Here is a 23,280-nt window from a genome sequence, read left to right on the forward strand (position 1 = left end):
GTACATATGTATTGCCATACTGGGACAGACCAAAGGTCCATCAAGACCAGCATTCTGTTTCCAACAGTGGCCAATCCAGGTCACAAATGCCTGGCAAGGTCCCAAAAAAGTGCAAAACATTTTATACTGCTTATCCTAGAAATAGTGTTTTTTCCCCAAGCCCATTTAATAATGGTCTATGGACTTTTACTTTAGGAAGCCGTCCAAACCTTTTTAAAACTCTGCTAAGCTAACCGCCCCTACCACATTCTCTGACAATGAATTCCAGAGTTTAAATACATCGTTGCGTGAAGAAAACTTTTCTCCTATTTGTTTTAAATTTACTACTTTGTAGCTTCATCGCATGCCCCCTAGTCCTAGTATTTTTGGAAAGCATAAACAGACGCTTCACATCTACCCGTTCAACTCCACTCATTATTTTATAGACCTCTGTCATATCTCCCCTCAGCCGCCTTTTCTCCAAGCTGAAGAGCTCTAGCCGCTGTAGCCTTTCCTCATAGGGAAGTCGTCCCATCCCCTTTATCATTTTCGTCGCCCTTCTCTGCACCTTTTCTAATTCCACTATATCTTTTTTGAGATGCGGCGACCAGAAATGAACACAATATTCGAGGTGCGGTCGCACCATAAAGCGATACAAAGGCATTATAATGTCCTCATTTTTGTTTTCCATTCCTTTCCTAATAATACCCAACATTCTATTTGCTTTCTTAGCTGCAGTAGGACACTGAGCAGAAGGTTTCAACGTATCATCAACGACGACACCTAGATTCCTTTCTTGGTCTGTAACTCCTAATGTGAAACCTTGCATGACGTAGCTATAATTCGGGTTCCTCTTTCCCACATGTATCACTTTGCACTTGCGTACATTAAATGTCATCTGCCATTTAGTCGCCAGTTTCCCAGTCACGTAAGATCCTCTTGTAATTTTCCACAATCCTCCCGTGATTTAACGACTTTGAATAACTTTGTGTCATCAGCAAATGTAATTACCTCACTAGTTATTCCCATATCCAGATCATTCAATTTATGTGTTAAAAAGCAGAGGTGCCAACACAGACCCCTGCGGAACCCCACTAACTACCCTTCTCCATTGAGAATACTGACCATTTAACCCTACTCTCTATTTTCTATCTTTTAACCTGTTTTTTTCCACAATAGGACACTACCTCCTGTCCCATGACTCTCCAATTTCCTCTGGAGTCTTTCATGAGGTATTTTGTCAAACGCCTTTTGAAAATCCAGATACACAATATCAACCAGCTCCCCTTTAGCCACATGTTTGTTCACCCCTTCAAAGAAATGAAGTAGATTACTGAGGCAAGATTTCCCTTCACTAAATCCATGTTGGCTTTGTCTCATTAATCCATGCTTTTGAATATGCTCTGTAATTTTGTTCTTTATAATAGTCTCTACCATTTTGCCCGGCACTGACGTCAGACTCACCGGTCTATAATTTCCCGAATCTCCCCTGGAACCTTTTTTAAAAATCGGGGTTACATTGGCCACCCTCCAATCTTCTGGTACCATGCCTGAGTTTAAGGATAAATTACATATTACTAGCAATAGCTCCGCAAGTTCATTTTTCAGTTCTGTCAGTACTCTGGGATGAATACCATCCGGTCCAGGAGATTTGCTACTCTTCAGTTTGTAGAACTGCCCCCATTACATCCTCCAGGTTTATAGAGAATTCATTCAGTTTCTCCAACTCGTCAGCTTCGAATACCATTTCTGGCATCAGTATCTCACCCCCAAATCTTCCTCGGTGAAGACCGAAGCAAAGAATTCATTTAATTTCTCCGCTTCGGCTTTGACTTCCCTGATCGCCCCTTTTACTCCTTGGTCATCTAGCGGTCCAACTGATTCTTTTGCCGGCTTCATGCTTTTAATATATCTAAAAAAAAAATTTACTATGTGTTTTTGCCTTCAACGCAATCTTTTTTTCGAAGTCCCTCTTAGCCTTCCTTATTAGCGCTTTGCATTTGACTTGACATTTCTTATGCTGTTTCATATTATTTTCAGTCGGTTCCTTCTTCCATTTTATGAAGGATTTTCTTTTAGCTCTAATAGCTTCCTTCACCTCACTTTTTAACCATGCTTTCTTACGTTTGGTCTTCCGTCCTCCTTTTTTAATACGCAGAATATATTTTGCCTGGGCTTCCAGGATGGTGTTTTTGAACAGCATCCATGCCTGATGTAAATTTTTGACCCTCACAGCTGCTCCTCTAAGGTTTTTTTTCACCATTCTTCTCATTTTATCATAGTCTCCTTTTATAAAGTTAAACGCTAACGTATTTGATTTCCTATGTATACTTTTCAAAGCTAATATCAAATTATATTATGATCACTATTATCAAGCGACCCCAGCACCATTACCTCCCACACCAGATCATGCGCTCCACTAAGGAATAGGTCTAGAATTTTTCCTTCTCTTGTTCGTTCCTGTACCAGCTGCTCCATAAAGCAGTCCTTGATTTCGTCAAGGAATTTTACCTCCCTAGCGTGCCCTGATGTTACATTTACCCAGTCAATATCAGGGTAATTGAAATCACCCATTATTATTGTGTTGCCCAGTTTGTTTGCGTCCCTAATTTCCTTTAACATTTCTGCATCTGTCTGTTCATCCTGGCCAGGCGGACGGTAGTACACTCCTATCACTAGCCTTTTCCCCTTTACACATGGAATTTCAATCCATAGGGATTCCAAGATGTGTTCTGTTTCCTGCAGAATTTTCAATCTACTTGATTCAAGGCTCTCCTTAACGTACAATGCTACCCCTCCACCAATTCGATCCACCCTATCACTACGATATAATTTGTACCCCGTTATGACAGTGTCCCGCTGGTTATCCTCCTTCCACCAGGTCTCAGAGATGCCTATTATATCTAATTTTTCATTTAGTGCAATATATTCTAACTCTCCCGTCTTATTTCTTAGGCTCCTGGCATTCGCATATAGACATTTCAAACTATGTTTGTTGTTCCTATTACATCATGCTCAGTACTTGACAATATTAATTTGCAATCTTTTGTCTGCTTTTTATTTTTATTTAAGGACACCTGATGTACTACGGTCTCCTTTGCAACCTCACTATCAGGATACCCTGTCTTCCCTATTTTGGTGATATCAAGAAAGATACCTTATCCTGAACCATGTGCTTTTGAGCGACTGTTGGCCTTCCCCCCCCCCCCCCCCCCCCCCGTTTCTAGTTTAAAAGCTAGAGGAGTAGCCTAGTGGTTAGTGCAGTGGACTTTGATCCTGGGGAACTGAGTTCAATTCCCACTGCAGCTCCTTGTGACTCTGGGAAAGTCACTTAACCCTCCATTGCCCCAGGTACAAAATAAGTACCTGAATATATGTAAACCACTTTGAATGTAGTTACAAAAACCACAGAAAGGCGGTATATCGTCCCATTTCCCTCCCCTTCCCCTTTTTAAATGCCGATGCTAGCAGCCTGGTCCCACCCTGGTTAAGGTGGAGTCCATCCTTTCGGAATAGCCTTCCCCTTCCCCAGAATGTTGCCCAGTTCCTAACAAATCTAAAACCCTTCTCCCTGCACCATCGTCTCATCCACGCATTGAGACTCTGGAGCGCTGCTTGTCTCTTGGGCCCTGCGCGTGGAACGGGTATCATTTCAGAAAATGCTACCCTAGAGGGCATCTGGTAAAGTTCTTACCCTTAAGAGACTGTTCTGTGGGTGCCAGCTCGTGCACTTGGCAGAGACCCACGTGCAGTGTCTGTTGCCGACACACATTGCTTGTCAGGGCAATGTTCAGGCAGATTTTCTCAGTCATCATCTCCTGGATTCAGCGGAATGAGAATTGTCAGAGCAGGCAATTTCTCAGATGTGGGGAACGCAGGAGATGGACCTTCTGGCAACACAGGAGAATGCCAAGGTGGCCTGGTTCTTCAGCAGAAAAAGACAGCTCGGGTCCGCAGGCCTGGATGCCCTGCTGCAGCCATGGCCGGAGTCAACGCTGCTGTATGTGTTCCGTCCATGGCCCTTAATCTGGCAGGTTTTGCACAGAATTTGGCAGCACCGGGGTCTGGTCGTGCTGGTAGCTCTGGATTGGCCATGGCTTCCTTGGTAAACGGATTTAGTCTGGATGCTGGCGGCACCTCCATTTTGGCTACCAGTGTCTCTGGATCTCCTGCATCAGGGTCTGGTGTTGATGAAGGATCCCTCCCGCTTTGGTCTTATGGCCTGGCTCTTGAGAGGTGGAAATTGAGAAAGGTCTATTTAGACACGGTGATTGCTACTTTGCTTCACGCTTGGAAGTGGTCTATGACAACAGCGTATGCTCGGGTATGGCGGACCTTTGGTGGCTTCGGTTTTCCAGATTTTAGCCTTTCTGCAAGAGGGGCTGCAGAAGGGATTGGCATATAATTCCCTCCGGGTTCAGGTTTTGGCTCTCGCTTGCTACCAGGGACGTGTGTCTGGGTCTTCCCTGGTGGCTCATCCAGATGTGGTACGTTTTATTGTGGGGGGAACTATACCTTCGGCCCCCATGTCGCCAGCCGTGCCTGGCTTGGAGCTTGAATTTGGTGCTTCGGACAATGCAAGTAATGCCTTTTGATCCTGTGCACAGGGCATCTGATAAAGATCTTACTCTTAAGACAGTGTTCTTGGTGACGATGGCATTGGCCTGGCGGGTCTCAGAGATTCAGGCCTTGTCATGTTGGGATCCTTTCCTACAGTTCTGTGAAGCCGATGTAACCTTACGTACTGTGCCGTCTTTTCTGCTGAAGGTCGTTTTGTCATTTCATCTTAATCAGCCTCAATTCCTTCCTTCGTTTCGGAGAGGATTACCCAGCAGATTTTGCAACTCTTCGACTTGGATGTTCTGCAAGTTCTTCTGAGGTATTTGCAGATGTCTAATAATTTTCATCGTTTGGATCATCTCTTTGTGCTACTCTCGGGGCCCTGATGGGGCAACGCAGCTTTGAAGCCAATGATAGCTCGCTGGCATAAGTAAGAGATTGCTTCGGCATACATTTTGGCTGGTCGATCTCCACTGGAAGAGTTACATGCTCATTCTACTCGGGCCCAGTCGATCTCTTGGGTGGAAACGGGTGTTCTTCCGCTAGATGAGATTTGTCAATCAGCTACTTGGGCTTCATTGCATACTTTTCCAAAGCATTTCAGAGTGGATGTGGCTGCGCGGGTGGAAGCTCATTTTGGAGCAGCGGGGAGTGGCAGTTCACCATCCTATTTAGGGATTACTTTGGTACATCCCACCAGTTTCTGGATTCATCTGCTGCAGAGGCTAAGGAAGATAAAATTATGCCTTACCTGATAATTTTATTTCCTTTAGCCGCAGCAGGTGAATCCTGGATCCCTCCCTGGTTTCAGCAACATTTTTCGTTTTACACAACATGTGGCCAAGATTTTTAGTGGACAGTCTCTTTCAGCTACAGTTGGTTTCCTAAAAAAAAAAAAAAAAAGAAAGAAAGAAAGGTTTAAATGATTTGAAATTTGTGTTGTGTTTCCAACTGCTGGATTGTGGTTCTGAGTTTGTGAGGAAGGTTTTCAGTTGTTCATGTTTTCTTCTGCTTTAAGATGAGACATATGCTAACTAATGGAGGGGCTGGCTGTCTGGTATCACTGTCTTCATTTCAGTTTCTCTCTCCACCTGCTGGCAGACAGGTACAACCCACCAGTATCTGCTGTGACTAAAGGAAAGAAAATTATCAGGTAAGGCATAATTTTACCTTTCCTATCAGTGAGATATTTCATCCTGCTTGTCCTTGGAGAAAGCAGAGTTACTCTTCTGTAGCAGATGTTCTCCGAGGAAAGCAGGATGAACGTTCTCACTTGCCTGCCTAACCTCCCCTTGGATTTGAATTTTATCTCTATTACATCAGACTGAGCTGGTCCTAGAAAGGATGCTGGGGAGTGTTTTCCATGCCGGGGTCCACTGGATGATGTTGCTGATTAGTGAGATACTTCACCACTGAGAATATTCATCCTGCTGTCCTCAAAGAACATCTGCTACAGGTGAGTAACTTTGCTCTGTCTACACCTGTTCTTTCAAGAACCGTCATATTTGGGACTTTAAGATTCAGAGCAAAAGGCTACTGGAAGTCTGGTAACTATGAAGGATGTGGAGAATTCAGTTAGTAGCATGATATCTAATGAGCAGCCCACAGGTAGGTTGCATAACTGTAGAGGCAATGACTGATACTGCCAAGGCCAGGAGCACCTCCCCACAACAGCAGGTAATTGGTAGGAATGTGAGAAATGCCTTTGGCCTTTACCATCTGATCTACCCTCAGCAGCAGCACATAGTATCCAGAGCAGAGATTTTGCGCAAAAAAAGAAAAAACTCACAGTGGAGGTGTTGGAGGTATTTCAGTGCTGTGGAGTGGGCACCTTCAAGGAGGTCTTAAGCTGGTGGAGTTTGGGGATTCTCACTACCTCAGTTATTTAATATTTTAAGTTAAGTTGGGGTGTGGGCCCCAGGGGATAGGGTTTGTGGGTGGCAGAGAGGACATTGTGTCCATTTTTTTTTTTGCCTGTGGGCCCACCCAGAATTTGAAGTCTGTCTATGCCACTGTTTATAACCTGAAAATTGCTAAGTGTATATAACTGAATTATTGGGCTGTTTAATGCTTCCACAGTATGTACGGACAGAGTATAGAGTACAACCCTGCGAGTAACAATAGCATGGGAATGTTACACATCCCTTGCTGAGCAGTTTATGCAGGCTGCAACTGACACGTGCCAGTGCTCTCTCTTAACTTTTTTTCAGAAGGATAGTAGGAAAAAGGGGATGCTTGATGATTTACTATCATTTTTAACAAAAGAGTGAGAAAATATCCTTTGTTCATAGTGGAGTCAGTGGTTATATGATCCCCTCTGGTAACCACCTAGTCTCGGAGAAGGCTGTAATATGTGGAAATTCTTTCTCTGATCCTTCTACTTACCATAAGAAATATACCACCCCGAGACACAGTGGACCAGCTACCCCCAAGATATGGGGTGACAGAGAAAACAGAAGCTATGTTTCTTCCAAGGGAAAAGTCTTTATTCCTTACCAGTCTAGATAATAACAAATAGCAATTTGTTATGAGAGGGAGAGAGAGACCACTGCTATAAAGAGTTACTCGCTGTTGATCATCTCAGCCTCTGACTAAATACAATACAACAGTGCCTTATATACAGTGGATTGGGCATCAATTCCCTCCCAAATCATACAGCCTTGCAACTTCAGCTAATTTCTCCGTTCCTTTTATCTCGCTGCACCTCACGCCTGGAATAGACTTCCCGAGCCTGTACGTGTGGCCCAGTCTTTGGCTGTTTTCAAGTCCAAACTAAAAGCCCACCTCTTTGACGCTGCTTTTAACTCCTAACCACTACTCACTTGAATGGTCCTTTTATCCCCACCTCTTTATTCCCTTGCCTCTTAGTTGTTCTGTCTGTTTACCTGTCTTATTTAGATTGTAAGCTCTTTGAGCAGGGACTGTCTTTTCGTGTATGGTGTACAGCGCTGCGTATGCCTTGTAGCGCTATAGGAATGATAAGTAGATAGATAGATGGAATTTCTGTCTTACTGCATTGTTTACATAGAATGGAACACACTATCTGAATGTTATGGAACACAGCATCTTATAACAAGTCCAAGGTTTCTTTTACAAGAGATTGTAGCCTTCATTTTGTTACAGGAATTTCTCCAAGAGACTCAGGTCTTATCATTGTTTTGTCTAGTAACCTCAACACATCTTCACTTTCAAACTGTATACATATTCTTAGTGTCCTTGTAGAGTCAGCGGCACCAAGTCTGTCAGGGAGGGAAAGAGCACTCCTTGCTGGATCAGCATGACCTCGAATTCACAGCTTTCAGCAGAAAGTAAAGATGCAGCTCTCAGGCATTTTAGAGCCCTTAGCTTATGCAGTTCATGGGTCATAACTGACCTATCAGTGATCAGAAAAGTGCAAAACAATTCATTCCCCTCTTGATGATTGTGAAATCATCACCTGAACAGATAATAATCCGCAGGGTGCCCATTCGATGTCCAGTTGGAAAAGGAAGGAACCCAAACTAAACCTATCTATGCCTGGGGAGCTGAAATAAGTTCTATAAGGATAAACTCATTTATTTTATTTTTGTTACATTTGTACCCCGCGCTTTCCCACTCATGGCAGGCTCAATGCTGCTTACATACAGGTATATACAGGTACTTATTTATACCTGGGGCAATGGAGGGTTAAGTGACTTGCCCAGAGTCACAAGGAGCTGCCTGTGCCTGAAGTGGGAATCAAACTCAGTTCCTCAGTTCTCCAGACCAAAGTCCACCACCCTAACCACTAGGCCACTCCTCCTTAACATGTAACAAATAAGCAGCTAAACCAAGAAAAGAAGTGCTGAAGATAAATTTAAACATTCAATTTCATAAAGACAAGATGCAAAATGGTGAAACGGGTACAAAAACAAAAAATATATGTATAAAGGAAGAATACATATATAATATTTCAACTAAAAGCAGTATGAGCAAAATAAATGTCTTCCTGAAGGAGGTATACTTGCGTTACAGGCAGTAAATGTTCTAACAATAATAAAATTAATAAAGTCAACTTCAGCAGGCCCACACAACATTCATGAAGGAAGTACATTTTCTCTTGTACCAAGAGTAGTAGCAAGAAGTTTAAAGACAAGCTCATGAGCACAGGGAGTAATGCAACAGACAATTAATACAAAAACTAATGACAACCAAAAGTGAGGTAAAAATAGACATGAAAAAGGTTTTCCAGTTACCAAAGGTTATATCCCACCAGGATGTCCAGCTAGTATCAACACCTGAATTGGTAGCTAATTCGTTGGCTAAGGCAGAAAGGCCTTGCAATGCCTTCACAACGGAACCATCAGGGTCAGTATTATTAGGAATAAAAGTACCAAGTTCAGGGAAAGAAAATAAAACTCAGCAGGAGAGAAAATCAAGCGTACAGGTGTACAGGTACCAGAAGTATTCCCAAGAAGATATGGGTGTAAATGAGTGGAACAATGCAAGAAAATATCCATAGAAGGAAAAACAGCACGAATAGAATTAAAAGGAATAGTGGTTACACAAGACAATACTTGACCTAAATGTTCACATGTACCAGAAAAGGAAATACATAAAAGAGCTGAAATAAGAGGATAAGCTGCAAAGACAGGAGAAAGAGATAGGGGACAATTAATACAACTAATAAAGAATTCAGTACAGTTAACCGCAGTACAAATCAAAGTAGGGTATACACAAAAAGCAGCAAATATGAGTTATCTTGTTGGGCAGACTGGATAGACCGTGCAGGTCTTTTTCTGCCGTCATCTACTATATTACTATGTTACTATGTAATACAAGAAGAGTTAACCAGTATAGCAGCAGACAGCATACGATACAAAGCATTAGAAGACTAGGCAACAGAAGCCAGAGACATAGTATGAGTAGTATTAATGGTAAGAAGAGAAACAAAGGGTGGAGAGTGAGCAACAAGAACAGCAAACTGTTGTAAGAATAAAAAACAAATTCATCATTACGGCAAATACTTCATTATGGCAAAAGTCCAAAATGTAAAGTCCTTGTCAATTGCCAGACAAAACAGTAGGTGAAGGATGAAAATCAGATAGATGGTTCCAGGAAGAATCTCCTTCAAGAAAAGCAGATGTTGGGGTAAGAGTCCAAATGCAGAATGGGCCAGAATAGACAGGAGCAGGCCAAACTGGGGATTCCACACTGCTGTCTCAGTCAGTTGTTCATGTGGGTCATCTGGATCAGATGTTAAGGCCTCCATTTCGACCCTAAATTGTCGCTTGGGTTGTTGGTTTTTTTCACCGGGTTTGAGACGAGAGTTCCTATTGAAGTACCTCCCCTTTGCAGCCGGGCTTACCCTTGCGAGAAGGTGGTCTACTCTGGTTGCTTAATCTCAGCTCCTGTGTACCCAGATACTTCAGGAGTACTTGTTATGCACCTTCCCAGCGAGGTGAAGCCCAATTTTCTAGGACCCAGTCTCCTGCTTGGACCGTTCCGAACTCAATAGGTTCAGGATCTGTGGACACTACTAACCAACAACAGAAAATGAAAAACAGTCATAATGGAAAACCTGAGGTAAGGACTCCAGGCAATGTTATCATCAGGACCAGGATCTCAACTCAAACAGACATGAGAGGGTTATAAGGTTATAGCAGTGTGTTCACAAGGGTGGGGGTAATACAAAATATCCTAACAAGTGATACAATTGATACTTTATGCAAATCTAGTTGAAGTTAATGTGGAATAATAAAGCTATTACTATTCTAGCCTATTACAAAAGAGTATACCATAATTCATATACATTTCCCTGTTAAAACACTTCAACATACATCTATACATACATCCACGTGCTCTGACCATCGCAATGTACAGTGTACTTCCTAGATATTCTGCCATGTGACTTTTAAACAGTGAATCCAACTGGCACATGAACAGCAAACAACTTTTACAATGTCTCATTTAGTTGAACCTTTCTGTAACCTTTCACATAGAATTACCCAAAAATGAATGGGAATTTTTCATCCATCAGCTTCACAATTAAACTCCCGACAATGCAAAACATAAATGTAAATCAGTATCATGGTAGCTCCCTCTGGTGGCTGAAATAAGGAGGAAAACAGTATTCAATTTCAGAAAATATAAAAGTTTGCAATCAGATAAAGGTAACAAGTTATCTTTGATGCAGTAGAGCAGCACAAAACAGTGGCAATTTAAAAAATGATCTAGCGATGAAACATAGTACAGAGAATTCAGAACAAGTAATGGCAAGCTGCGAACCCAATCTAATAAAATTTAGCTGTAAAAAAGTTCAAATTGTAATGAAGTAAACAAAGCTGCATCCCTGGCTGACCTTTAAAATATATAGATCAGGCAAGAAAGAGCCTATAATTTGGAAATTAAAAATTGTAGTGCATTTTAAATATTCCTCTGCTTTGTGAATCAGGGCCCTTGAAACGAAAAGCAGATGGAAGGGTATACAAATGCAATTAAATCAGCCGTAATAGGGACAACCGTAAGATCTGAGTACGGTAAAAAAAAAAAAATCATCAGGACATAATTAATGAGCAAATGAATCTGCACAACTAAAATAAAAGGCAGGAAAAACAGTTTATTTAAAAGTAAAGGGCTTTGTACAGTAAAGTTCAGGAATCAATCTCTAAATATTGTGAAGAGTAAGGGGCTGTCCTGTCCTGGGTAGGCCACTAGGTGGCGCTGTTCCCATAGGAATGAGGGGAAAGGTCCAGGTCATGTCATTATTGAGGAGTCCACCAGGGGAGCCGGTAGGGGAATGTCCGGGTGGAGGTTGCTAGGACCAAGGAGAGTCCTGGGCTGGAAACAGGTGTAGGTAGTTATGGGCTGTGTGCTGCCTGGAATTAGGGGGAAGAGCCTGAAGGGGTGGAGAAGCTAATTAACCAGCTTAAGGAAGAAGATCCCCTTTGATGGTGCTGGCTGAACTCTGTGGACTTTTCGAAACTATCTGCTGAAAAGGTGACAGCTGCACTACCAGCTGAGAAAGTCTTTAAATGAAAAAAAGTAAATGCTTTGGTTTGGCTGTTTGAACTGTGAAAGTTTGAGGCACTGCTTTAAGTATGGAAAGGGTTTAATTAGAAGACTCTGAGTAACTGCATTTTTGCTATGTTTAAGTTGAAGAAGAAATGTTTGAGTGAAAGCAGAAATAAGCCATGAAGATGATGTTAAATGGCATTAATAAAACCTTTGCTTGTAAGAAGCCTGGTGTGGTGAACATTTGTGAAGGAAGCTAAGCAGGGTCAGCCCTGGCCAGGTCTTGGAAGGGTGACCAGTTCACAATATACAGGCAGCTGAATTCTCCCTGAAAGAAAATAAAAAACTGACCAGTATACACACACACCCACACACAGTGATGAAGGACAGCAACAGAAAGGGAAAAAAATAGAGACAAATAAAACAAGGTGACCATTGGGTCACTATATCCAGCAGTGGTCTGGACCACTGCTAGTCATTGGGCATCATGTTCATTGTTTTGTGTTTCAGGGTTCCATTCTGAGTTAAGGAGTTAATGTCATTCTCATGTTGGGAAACAAAAACCCACTGGTTTAAAGCTTGAAGGTGTTTCAGGCGGGACGTATCCTTTTTAGTTTTTTCAATATAACTCATAAGTGAGTGCAAAAGCCGTCTATCAAGGGATCCCTTATTTGGCCAAAAAAAATCAGTTTGTCTTTTGTTCCAATCATGCCATTGGATACAAGTATTTTCTAATTCCTTTCGCTGGGTAGGGAAATATCTTACTACAATTTAAGCTGGTGTGGCCATAATGTAAACAACAACCTAACAGACTTTCTAAATGATATAGTCAAATAAAAGGTATACTTATAAATGGATGTCTGTAGGTACTTACAGAGTCAATCACAGCTTCCATAAGTCCAATATTCAGAGAGTCTGCAGATGAACCTAAATATCGTATTACCAAGAATCCTGCACTGAGTTCTTGGCAAGGCACAGTAAAAAGATCAATCCGACGAAACAAAAGATCTTTCACACCTAAAAAAAATTTTTAAAAATTCCAACAGTGGATAAATATCAGTTTCAGAAGTCTAATTCCAACAGTGGATAAATATCAGTTTCAGAAGTCTGACAGCTGATTCTGAAAAAGCATTTGAGCACTGAACAGTCTCTGCAATCCTGTCACTGAAACAGAAACTGGGGAAAAAAAATTTAGGATCCTGAAATTGACAGTATAATCTGTAGCTAAGCAGAAGTACCCAAATTTAAAGATATCTCAGATCTATTTAAATTTGCCAAAAACACACTTCAAAATTCAGTTCCAGAGGGATTAGTAAAGCATAATAAACTCTGACTTCACTTACATCAGTCTAACCATCCTTGGCTACCAAATGTTTATAGTGGAGTCAGTGGTTATATGATCCCCTCTGGTAACCACCTAGTCTCAGAGAAGGCTGTAATATGTGGAAATTCTTTCTCTGATCCTTCTACTTACCATAAGAAATATACCACCCCGAGACACAGTGGACCAGCTACCCCCAAGATATGGGGTGACAGAGAAAACAGAAGCTATGTTTCTTCCAAGGGAAAAGTCTTTATTCTTTACCAGTCTAGATAATAACAAATAGCAATTTGTTATGAGAGGGCGAGAGAGACCACTGCTGTAAAGAGTTACTTGCTGTTGATCATCTCAGCCGCTGACTAAATACAATACAACAGTGGATTGGGCATCAGTTCCCTCCCAAATCATACAGCCTTGCAACTTCAACACACTATCTGAATGTTATGGAACACAGCATCTTATAACAAGTTCAAGGTTTCTTTTACAAGATATTGTAGCCGTCATTTTGTTACAGGAATTTCTCCAATAGACTCAGGTCTTATCATTGTTTTGTCTAGTAACCTCAACACATCTTCGCTTTCAAACTGTGTACATATTCTTAGTGTCCTCGTAGTGTCCAGACTGCCCCAATTTGACAACCCCTATCGGACTGACTGTCTTTAGATTGTAAGCTCTTTGAGCAGGGACTGTCCTTTATGTTAATTTGTACAGCGCTGCGTAACCCTAGTAGCGCTTTAGAAATGTTAAATAGTAGTAGTAGTAGTAGTTAGTAGTCAGTGGCACCAAATCTGTCAGGGAGGGAAAGAGCACTCCTTGCTGGATCAGCATGACCTTGAATTCACAGCTTTCAGCAGAAAGTAAAGATGCAGCTCTCAGGCATTTTAGAGTCCTTAGTTTATGCAGTTCATGGGTTATAACTGACCTATCAGCGGTCAGAAAAGTGCAAATCAATTCACCTTTACACTTGATACACAACACTGAAGGTTTAAATAAATTCTCATGTATTCTCAGGGAGCTTAAAACAAGATTGAATCTTACATAGTTGATATAAAAATACTGATGTGATTCAGGCAGGTGTATTCAGTTGTTATGCATGCAAATTATTCCTTCCAGTCTAGTGGATATTATGAGGGAGGGTGATGAAAATGTCTGAAAGCAAAAACTTTCACTAAGAATTTAATAGAATGGAATCAAATATGGTGTGAGGGATGCCTGTGAAAAGACACACAAAATTTGAAAATGAGCCAAACTGGACTAGAGGTTCAATGGAAAAACTCCCCCCAAAATGGTCCAGTATGCTCTGTATGTTTTTCCAACTTGTTTTATTGGTAGATTGATTTAGCTACGGTTGATGTACCTTTGACTAAAATTCCTCTCCATATTATTATTCCTAGCTGAGCTCTGGAGGGTGGGAGAGTGCTAAAATGCAGATAACGTGATTCTTTTAGTTTGTCACCCTAAATTATTTTATTATTCCTTTTATTTGACAGCAATACTCTGAGAGTGACCCACTCAGCTGCCCCCACCAATCTGGATGGGTCAGGTGCAGCACCCCAGCTGGGGAGAAAGAGCAAGGAATTTGATTTCACACAGCTACCCATGAAGGTGGAGTTTCTGGAGTGCAGCGCTAGAGATAGCAAGGAAGAAAATGATGCCAACCTCAGCAGCCTGGAGAAGTGGCTAGCTAAGATTGCCTGAAGAGCATATTTAAACACACATCAAAGACAACAGGAGATGCATGAGCCGTTGAAGTAGGAGAAGGAACTGAAATTGCTTGTTAGGGGGACAAAATTGCCTGACCACCAAAGAACGCTCTGCACCATTTATGCTGCACCTCTTCTGCCCGTTGACTTCAGCAAATAAAACTAAGAAGTAGCAGAGAAACAGTAATCTGTGCTGCTCTCATGTACTCGCACGAAGGCTAAAATGCTTGGGGTGGGGGAAGATTGTGAATGGGGCTTTGCTATACTAATACAAATTCTATCTTTTGAGTTTTCTTGTTGGATTCTGTGCAGGCTATCATACCATGTTTTTGGTGTGGCTGAGTAAACTTGCAGTGGAAAAAAAAGAGTGTACTCTTAACAGGCACACAATGAATGTCTTCATATTTTTTGGTGCTAGCAAAGCCATGAAATGAGCTCTGCAGTACATTGTGTAGCAGTTACTATGATCACATACATCCTAGTCATGACTAAAACTAACAAACCATTAAATTCTTTCATAAACACTAAAGGGAGATGATTAAAACGTGACATAGTTATTATGAAATGTTACAAAGTAATGCATTCATAATAAACTCTCTAAGCCTACATAAAATGGTTTGAAGAGTTAATGCCTTTATGACATCAAGTGATACCAGTCACTTAATTAATAATAAGGACTCAATGCCTTAATAATTGAGGTCTTGTCAACTCAAATGATTGTAAACTCCAGCCAGAATGTGGAAACAGGTCCCGCAGTTTCTATAGACTGAGAAACAAAGTTATGGAGGCAATGATAAATGCAAATTTGATTCCCTTTATAAAATGTGCTGAGAGACATGGAGTGACATTTTCGATATGACATCTAAGTCCAACTTTGGAAGTTTTTGCTCAAAATGTCCAAAATTCAAGTGGGCAATATATTTTTGTTACATTTGTACCCCACGCTTTCCCACTCATGGCAGGCTCAATGTGGCTTACATGGGGCAATGGAGGGTTAAGTGACTTGCCCAGAGTCACAAGGAAGCTGCCTATGCCTGAAGTGGGAATCGAACTCAGTTCCCCAGGACCAAAGTCCACCACCCTAACCACTAGGCCACTCCTCCATTTTCTAAACGGAAAATAAACTCTACCTTTTTTTTAATGGCTATTTGCTAGATGTTTCTGTGCTCTGTGTGTGTATCTGTTTGGTCCATTTTTTTAAATCATTTATTTATATTTTTTTATTTTACAAGGGTCACTTGCAAACAGTAATACAGAGATGACTGCACATTAATACAAGATAAGAAGAAAACAATCCCAACTAGATATATGCATTATATACAATCTTTCTCCTTCTTAGACCACAAAGTGAAGAAAAATAGGGAGAGTGAGATAAGAGAAGATCAATTAAACAGTAAACAGAAAAAAAGAAAACATGGTATTAATCTGATTATCCTCAGATATTACTCATCTTATTCATTATTCCACATTGATCATCTGGTTGGCTTCTTCAAGACCAAATACGGTGTATAGTCAATTCATTTCATTGAGAACGTACTTATTGTCCAGATTTTAGTTAGAAATAATACATCTGATTACATTCTCTCTCTTTTAAAAAACAGAAATTATTTAACAATGCATATACTTAAGTCTCTAATTCAAATCCCACTGATTAAAGCAATCCAAGTTTTCACAGGTTTCACTCCTTTTGAAGTAATAATTAAGGAAATATTTCTGAGGAAAACTTTAGGAGTCATACCTGGAACTCTGGGAAAAACAATAATCTCGACATTAATCATCCACAATAACATCCACCTTATCATTCAAAGTTTCTGGTCCATTATCATTTTCAGGATCATAACCATAGTAACATAGTAGATGACGGCAGAAAAAGACCTGCATGGTCCATCCAGTCTGCCCAACAAGATAAACACATATGTGCTACTTTTTGTGTATACCTTACCTTGATTTGTATCTGTCATTTTCAGGGCACAGACCGTATAAGTCTGCCCAGCACTATCCCTGCCTTCCAACCACCGGCTCTGGGACAGACCGTATAAGTCTGCCCAGCAATATCCTCGCCTCCCAACCACCAGCCCCACCTCCCACCACCGGCTCTGCCACCTAATCTCAGCTAAGCTTCTGAGGATCCATTCCTTCAGAACAGGATTCCTTTATGATTATCCCACGCATGTTTGAATTCCGTTACCGTTTTCCTCTCCACCACCTCCCGTGGGAGAGCATTCCAAGCATCCACCACTCTCTCCATTAAAAAATACTTCCTGACATTTTTCTTGAGTCTGCCCCCCTTCAATCTCGTATCGTGCCCTCTAGTTCTACTGCCTTCCCATCTTGCGGATTAATACCTTTCAGATATTTGAACGTCTGTATCATATCGTTTCTCCTTTCCTCCAGGGTATACATGTTCAGGTCAGCAAATCTCTCCTCATACGTCTTGTAACGCAAATCCCGTACCATTCTCGTTGCTTTTCTTTGCACCGCTTCAATTCTTTTTACATCCTTAGCAAGATACGGCCTCCAGAACTGAACACAATACTCCAGGTGGGGCCTCACCAACGACTTATACAGGGGCATTAAAACCTCTTTTCTTCTGCTGGTCACTCCCCTCTCTATACAGCCTAGCAACCTTCTACTTACGGCCACCGCCTTGTCACACTGTTTCGTCGCCTTCAGATCCTCAGATACTATCACCCCAAGATCCCTCTCTCCGTCGGTACCTATCAGACTCTCCCCGCCTAACACATACGTCTCCCGTGGATTTCTACTCCCTAAGTGCATCACTTCGCATTTCTTCGCATTGAATTTTAATTGCCAAACCTTAGACCATTCTTCTAGCTTCCGCAGATCCTTTTTCATGTTTTCCACTCCCTCCCGGGTGTCCACTCTGTTACAAATCTTAGTATCATCCGCAAAAAGGCAAACTTTACCTTCTAACCCTTCAGCAATGTCACTCATAAATATATTGAACAGAATCAGTCCCAGCACCGATCCCTGAGGCACTCCACTACTCACCTTTCCCTCCGACGAGCGAATTCCATTTACCACCACCCTCTGGCATCTGTCCGTCAACCAGTTCCTAATCCAGTTCACCACTTCGGGTCCTATCTTCAGCCCGTCCAGTTTGTTCAAGAGCCATGTCAAAAGCCTTGCTGAAATCTAAGTAGATTACATCTATATCACATCCCTGAATTAATTCTCCAGTCATCTAGGCAAAGAATTCAATGAGATTCGTTTGGCACGATTTCCCTTTGGTAAAACCATGTTGTCTCGGATCTTGCAACTTATTCTAGCTTGTGTAGAACTTCATTTATTATATCAATTTTTCACTCTCAAAGGGTTCAGTCAAATTGTCCATGTAAGATTATATCTAAAACAAAGTTATTTACTACTGCCGTCAGGTCCCGAAGCGCCTTCCAGATGGCATTCAATGTAACCTCCACAGAAGCCAAAAACTCCAAGGTGATGTCTCTTGAGGTGTTTAGGAGTGGTTCCACCGATTCGGGTTCTGCTGTAAATGTCCTCCGTTTCAGCATATGCCTCCAACTCCTCCACTCCTTTGGACATGGTGGTTGAATAATTCGGGAGCGATGGAGTTGTTTTTCCATGTCCAAGAGCATCGACGCTCCTTCGCCGGCGCTAATCAAAGGACTCGTCAACCCTTTCATCTGTGGGAAGTTCGACGCGCAGCGGTCCCACACTTGCTGCTCAGGGGACATTTTTAAAAAGAAAAAAATGTCCAAGTGAAAAACGCATAAAATTAAGGAGCCAACATTCTTATTAGACTGGCCACACAGACATCCCAGGAGAGCAGTGGGGCACTCTAGGGGCACTGCACTGGACTTCAAATAAATGCTTCCAGGTACACATTTCACCGTTGTTCCCTTATCTACTGACTCCTCCAATGGTCATCTGGTCATTTAGGGCACCTTTTTGTGCATTATTCATTATAAAAACAGGTCTCGCTCAAAACATCTTAGTTTTAGTCCTGTACAGTTTTGTTTTGTTCCATTTTGGCTGAAAAATGTCCGAGTGTTAGGAATGCCCAGATCCTGCCCTTAACATGACCCTGAGACTCCCCCTTGTGATTTGAACTCACTTCTGATGGGATTCATAGAAACACATCTAAAAATTGGTTTTGAAAATACCAATTTGGACTTTTTATGAGAAAAAAATCTAAATGCAGATTTATACCACTTTTTGGACATTTTTCTATTTTGAAAATGAACCCCACCACCTCTTATACTGGTTATGATTCAATCAAGATATTACCGTATTTTTCGGACTATAAGACGCACCGGACCATAAGACGCACCTAGGTTTTCCTCCCAAATTTGGAGGAAAAAAAAAGTGCATCTTATAGTCCGAAAAATAGTTACAAGCCCCCCTCCCTGTTCCAGGCACCCTCCCTCGGTTACAGGCACCCCCCTTCCTCCCTCCATTACAGGCACCCTCCCTCCCTCCGTTACAGGCACACACCCGCTCTCTCCCTCCGTCGGAATTTAAAACTCACCTCGTTGGTGTGACTCGCGGTAGCAGCAGCGCTTCAGCGTGCATGTTGCTCGGTGATCTTCACTCAGCCTTCTCAGCTCTCTAGGGCGGGACCAAAGAGCTGAGAGAGAGAAGGCTGAGTGAAGATCGCCGAGCAACATGCACGCTGAAGCACTGCTGCTACCGCAAGTCACACCGACGAGGTGAGGAGTTTTAAAATTCCAACGGAGGGAAAGAGGGGGTGTGCCTGTAACGGAGGGAGGGAGGATGCCTTTAACAGAGGGAGGTGCCTGTAACGGGGGGTTGCTAGATTCGGACTATAAGACGCACAAACATTTTCCTCCCAAATTTGGGAGGAAAAAAGTGCGTCTTATAGTCCGAAAAATACGGTACTTATTCCTTTAGCAGAGCACAGCTCTAGTATATGATAGACACATGCTCTAGATTTATTAATATTAAAATGTATTTGACCTTAGATTCCTAACCACAACTTAATGAAAGTCATTTTAGTTCACAAAATTGTATTACATTTTGAAATTAGTCAAATAACAATAATAAAAGGGAATGAATCAACAAGATGGTAGAAACAAGCCTAAGTATCCAAGGAGTTATTTAAAAAAATAATAATAGTAATTGGAAAATTACAACTACTATGACATTAGCAAAGGGGAAAATGCAAAACATTGCAGCACAAGTGCACCCTGCAGAGTATTTATAAAATAGTAACATAATAGATGAAGAGTTTATACCATGTATTAATAGTAGGAAAATGTTAATAAAATATAAAATGTGGAATGTTAATATGATCTGGAAAAGGTGGAAATAGGAAACATTTTTTTCAACCGTTTTAGATCTATTGGTAAATTCAGCAGCTTTACATTCAAAGAGGAAGAGGATTTCCAATTATGCAAAATCATCTGAATAGTAATCGTAATCAGTATGTCATGTAATTTAGAGTTCCAGGTATTTAACTTATCCATAATGGCTAAAGAGCGGAAAATAATTACATTTTGAGAGAGAGAAGAAATTGGTAATATATTCTTAATTCTCCAAGGACAAGCAAGCTTCCTATTCTCACAAGTGGCAATCTGCGCCACCCGGGTCGGCATGATAGGCAGTAAAAAAGTTTCCAAGAGCCTTCTGGAGCACGAGGGGTACCCCAATGCACATGCACAGATTGCCTTCCCACCCGCAGCACGACCGCACCTCTTTAGTACTTTTTTTCTCTGCGTTAGAGATGGCGGTGTTTTTTTCGTCACTCCTCAAATGCGCCCGGGAAAGAGCCTATATAAGTTTTTCCCTTATTTCTTTTAGTTCTTCTAGCTTTGTTTAAGTTTCCTTTTTCGCTGTGGGCTACTTTCAGGCCCGCTTGGACAGGTCTCCCTTCGTTTTTGTGCCGTTTTCATTTTTTCAGGCACAATCGCGACTTTTAATTTTGCCGAAGCCATTTTTCCTTCCATGTCATCAAAGACTCACAAGTGGCTTCAAACGTTGTACTCTGTGCAACCGGACTATCTTGGGTACTGATACACACTCTTGGGCCCGACCATAGCCCGGCAAATTGTGTCCTTTGTCTTCGTATGAAGAAAAGGACCCAAATTTCCAGAGAAGCTCTACGTGACAAACGTTTTGGATCTCAATCCGGTCCTTCGGCATCGAGGTTGATGACGTCGAGGGAAGCATCGACATCGGGAGAGACCTAGAGACGCGGGGAGCAGTGAGGCATCGACATCGGGAGAGACCTAGAGACACGGGGAGCAGTGAGGCATCAAGTGGGTCTCCACCTACTTCAAGGCCTCCTGCTGTGCAGGCCCCCCCAGGACTGTCCATCGTCAAACCTCACCCCGAGGAGACATGAGGATTCGGCGTCCTCATCGGCACCGAGGAGGTTGGGCAAGGTGCATCGGGCGAAGGTCAAGAAGCACCAATACGGTGTGGCAAGATGGCGGTGTGTGAAACGCTGCGCTCTTGCTGAATGTTTTTTCTGCAAAAAATTCTTCTCTAAGATGCCCCATACAAAGAGGAAAGGGACTGTGAGGTTTGTTCCCCCGCCTACCTCAACTTCGTCCCCAATCCAGCAGAGATTGGATCGTTTCCTCGCTTTGTATCTTAAATTTGAAGATTTGGTTAAGACAGTGGAATCAGTGAAGGAAGATCTTTCCACCCGGGTTAAACAAATTCAAAATGAAGTGAAACAGCTTCAAGACTAACTTTATTACGGTTAAAGATAAATTGGCTCTCCATTAAAAAATTGAGCAGATAGAGAATTTTAACAGGCGTTTGAATCTTCACCTCTTGAACTTCCCTAAAGTTCCTGGGACTTTGCCTATGGACTTATTCAGAAGATATTTGCTTCCAGAGGACGCTATTCCTCCTGTCAACAAGATCTTTTATCTGCCTAAGAGTCCAGGGAAGAATGAAGGAGAAACTAGAGGTGGGGAAGATTTAAATATTGATGTGAATAATATCTGCCATTTTGGAGCAATCGATAGAAAATGCCACGGAGAGAGCCACTCTTTTAGTGTCTTTTGTGTTTGAACAAGATCTCAATGCCATCTTAAGACTTTAAACATTCAAAAGAACTTTTTGGAGGAGGAAAAATTTGGGTTTACCCAGATGTTACTAAATTGACTCAAGAACGGAGAAAGATTTTCTTGGCAATGAAACAGGAAGTATTGAAACTCGGGGGAACCTTTTTCCTTGCTTACCCATGTAAATGTTTGATTTGATTTGGAGAGACGAAGGATATATTCTATGCACCTGAGCAATTAAAAGCTTTTCTTGATTTAAAAAAGTTAAAATAATGTTGGAAATTGTAATATAGGTGAGGTATCACATGTAGCCTTTAATATATTTTAACTTTACCTATGATAAATCTCCTGTGATTCAGCCATGCCTCCTACTTAATGCAGTCTAAGAAAGCTGACTTTAATTTCATGATATGATGTTTTCTTCATTAGCATGTTAGCATCTGCTGTGTTTCTGTTTAACAAGTGTGTGGCTTGTAAAAAGTGTTGTAAAACAAGTATAAATAAATAAAAGCACCAATACCAATCTCTTTTGATGCACGGTGCCGGGAGCTCCAGGATGCTGAAAGACTCTGCGCCTGAGATGCGTAAACGCCGGAAGCATCGCGCCCCCTCCATTCAATATCGGATCCATGGGGAACTTGAGTTGGCGAGGTCTCAGTTACCGCATGACTCCATGCTAGTGGATGCCGCTCTCAAAAAAGCCAGGAGTTCTAGAGACTGTGCCTCGGCTCTCCCAGGTAGAGAAGCTAGAACCCTGGACTCTTGGGAGAAAGATGTATCAGGCCGCTATGCTCATCGCCCGTATTCAGTCTTACCAGCTCTTCACGAGCGTTTACTTGCGGAACTCTTGTGAGGCAGCTGTCAGACTTGGTCGATGCACTCCCTCCGGAGCAGGCCAATCCATTTCGCCAGTTGGTCAAGCAGCAGAAGATGGTTTCTCTGGGCACCCTTCTTCCCATGATTCAGGAAAACGATTGGCTATGTTGTCTGGACTTAAACGATGCATATACACACCTTCCGATACTTCCAGCTCACAGGAAATATCTTTGATTTCGGCTGGGAACGCATCACTGTCAGTATCGTTTGTTGCCTTTTGGCCTCGCGTCAGCTCCCAGGGTTTTGACATAATGTCTAGCAGTAGTCTCAACATCGCTACACAAACTGGGAGTTCATGTGTTCCTTTATCTTGATGATTGGCTGGTAAAGAGCACCTCGGAGGACGGTGCTCGGGAGTCCATGCAGATGGCTATTCAGGTCCTGGATCTACTAGAGTTTGTGATAAATTACCCCAAGTCCCATCTCCATCCTGTTCATCAATTAGAATTCATAAGAGTCCTGCTCGATACGAAGAATGAGACGCGTGTGGACAATCTTCTCTCCCTTGCGTCCAGGGTTCGGGCATCACAGCAGGTCACGGCTCGCCAGATGTTGAGATTATTGGGCCACATGGCTTCCACAGTGTATGTTACACCCATGGCACGTCTTCAAATGAGATCTGCTCAGTGGACCCTAGCTTCTCCATAGTATCAAGCCACGGGGAGTCTAGAAGATGTCATTCGAGTGTCCCCGGAGCTTGTATGCTCTCTTTAATGGTGGTCAATTCGGTCCAATTTGACCTTGGGACTACCATTTCAAACTCCTCAGCTGCAAAAAGTGCTGATGTACATGGGTTTCACACCCAAGGAGCTTGGTCCCTTCAGAGAACGAATCTTCAGATCAATCTCCT

General features: G+C 42.1%; 1 protein-coding gene across 2 annotated transcripts in view; it reads left to right on the forward strand.

The window, feature by feature from the left end:
• SRPRB (SRP receptor subunit beta) overlaps positions 1 to 15,064 on the forward strand; it is a 269,053-nt gene extending 253,989 nt beyond the window's left edge. For both annotated transcript variants that reach the window (XM_030216497.1, XM_030216498.1), the window contains one exon: positions 14,323 to 15,064. In XM_030216497.1, coding sequence (XP_030072357.1) covers positions 14,323 to 14,530 — 208 coding nt within the window. In that variant the 3' untranslated portion in view covers positions 14,531 to 15,064. The remainder of the gene's footprint in view (positions 1 to 14,322) is intronic.
• Positions 15,065 to 23,280: the final 8,216 nt, after the last annotated feature.

Source organism: Microcaecilia unicolor, chromosome 10 (genome assembly GCF_901765095.1).
Source record: "Microcaecilia unicolor chromosome 10, aMicUni1.1, whole genome shotgun sequence".
NCBI classification, from domain to species: Eukaryota; Metazoa; Chordata; class Amphibia; order Gymnophiona; family Siphonopidae; genus Microcaecilia; species Microcaecilia unicolor.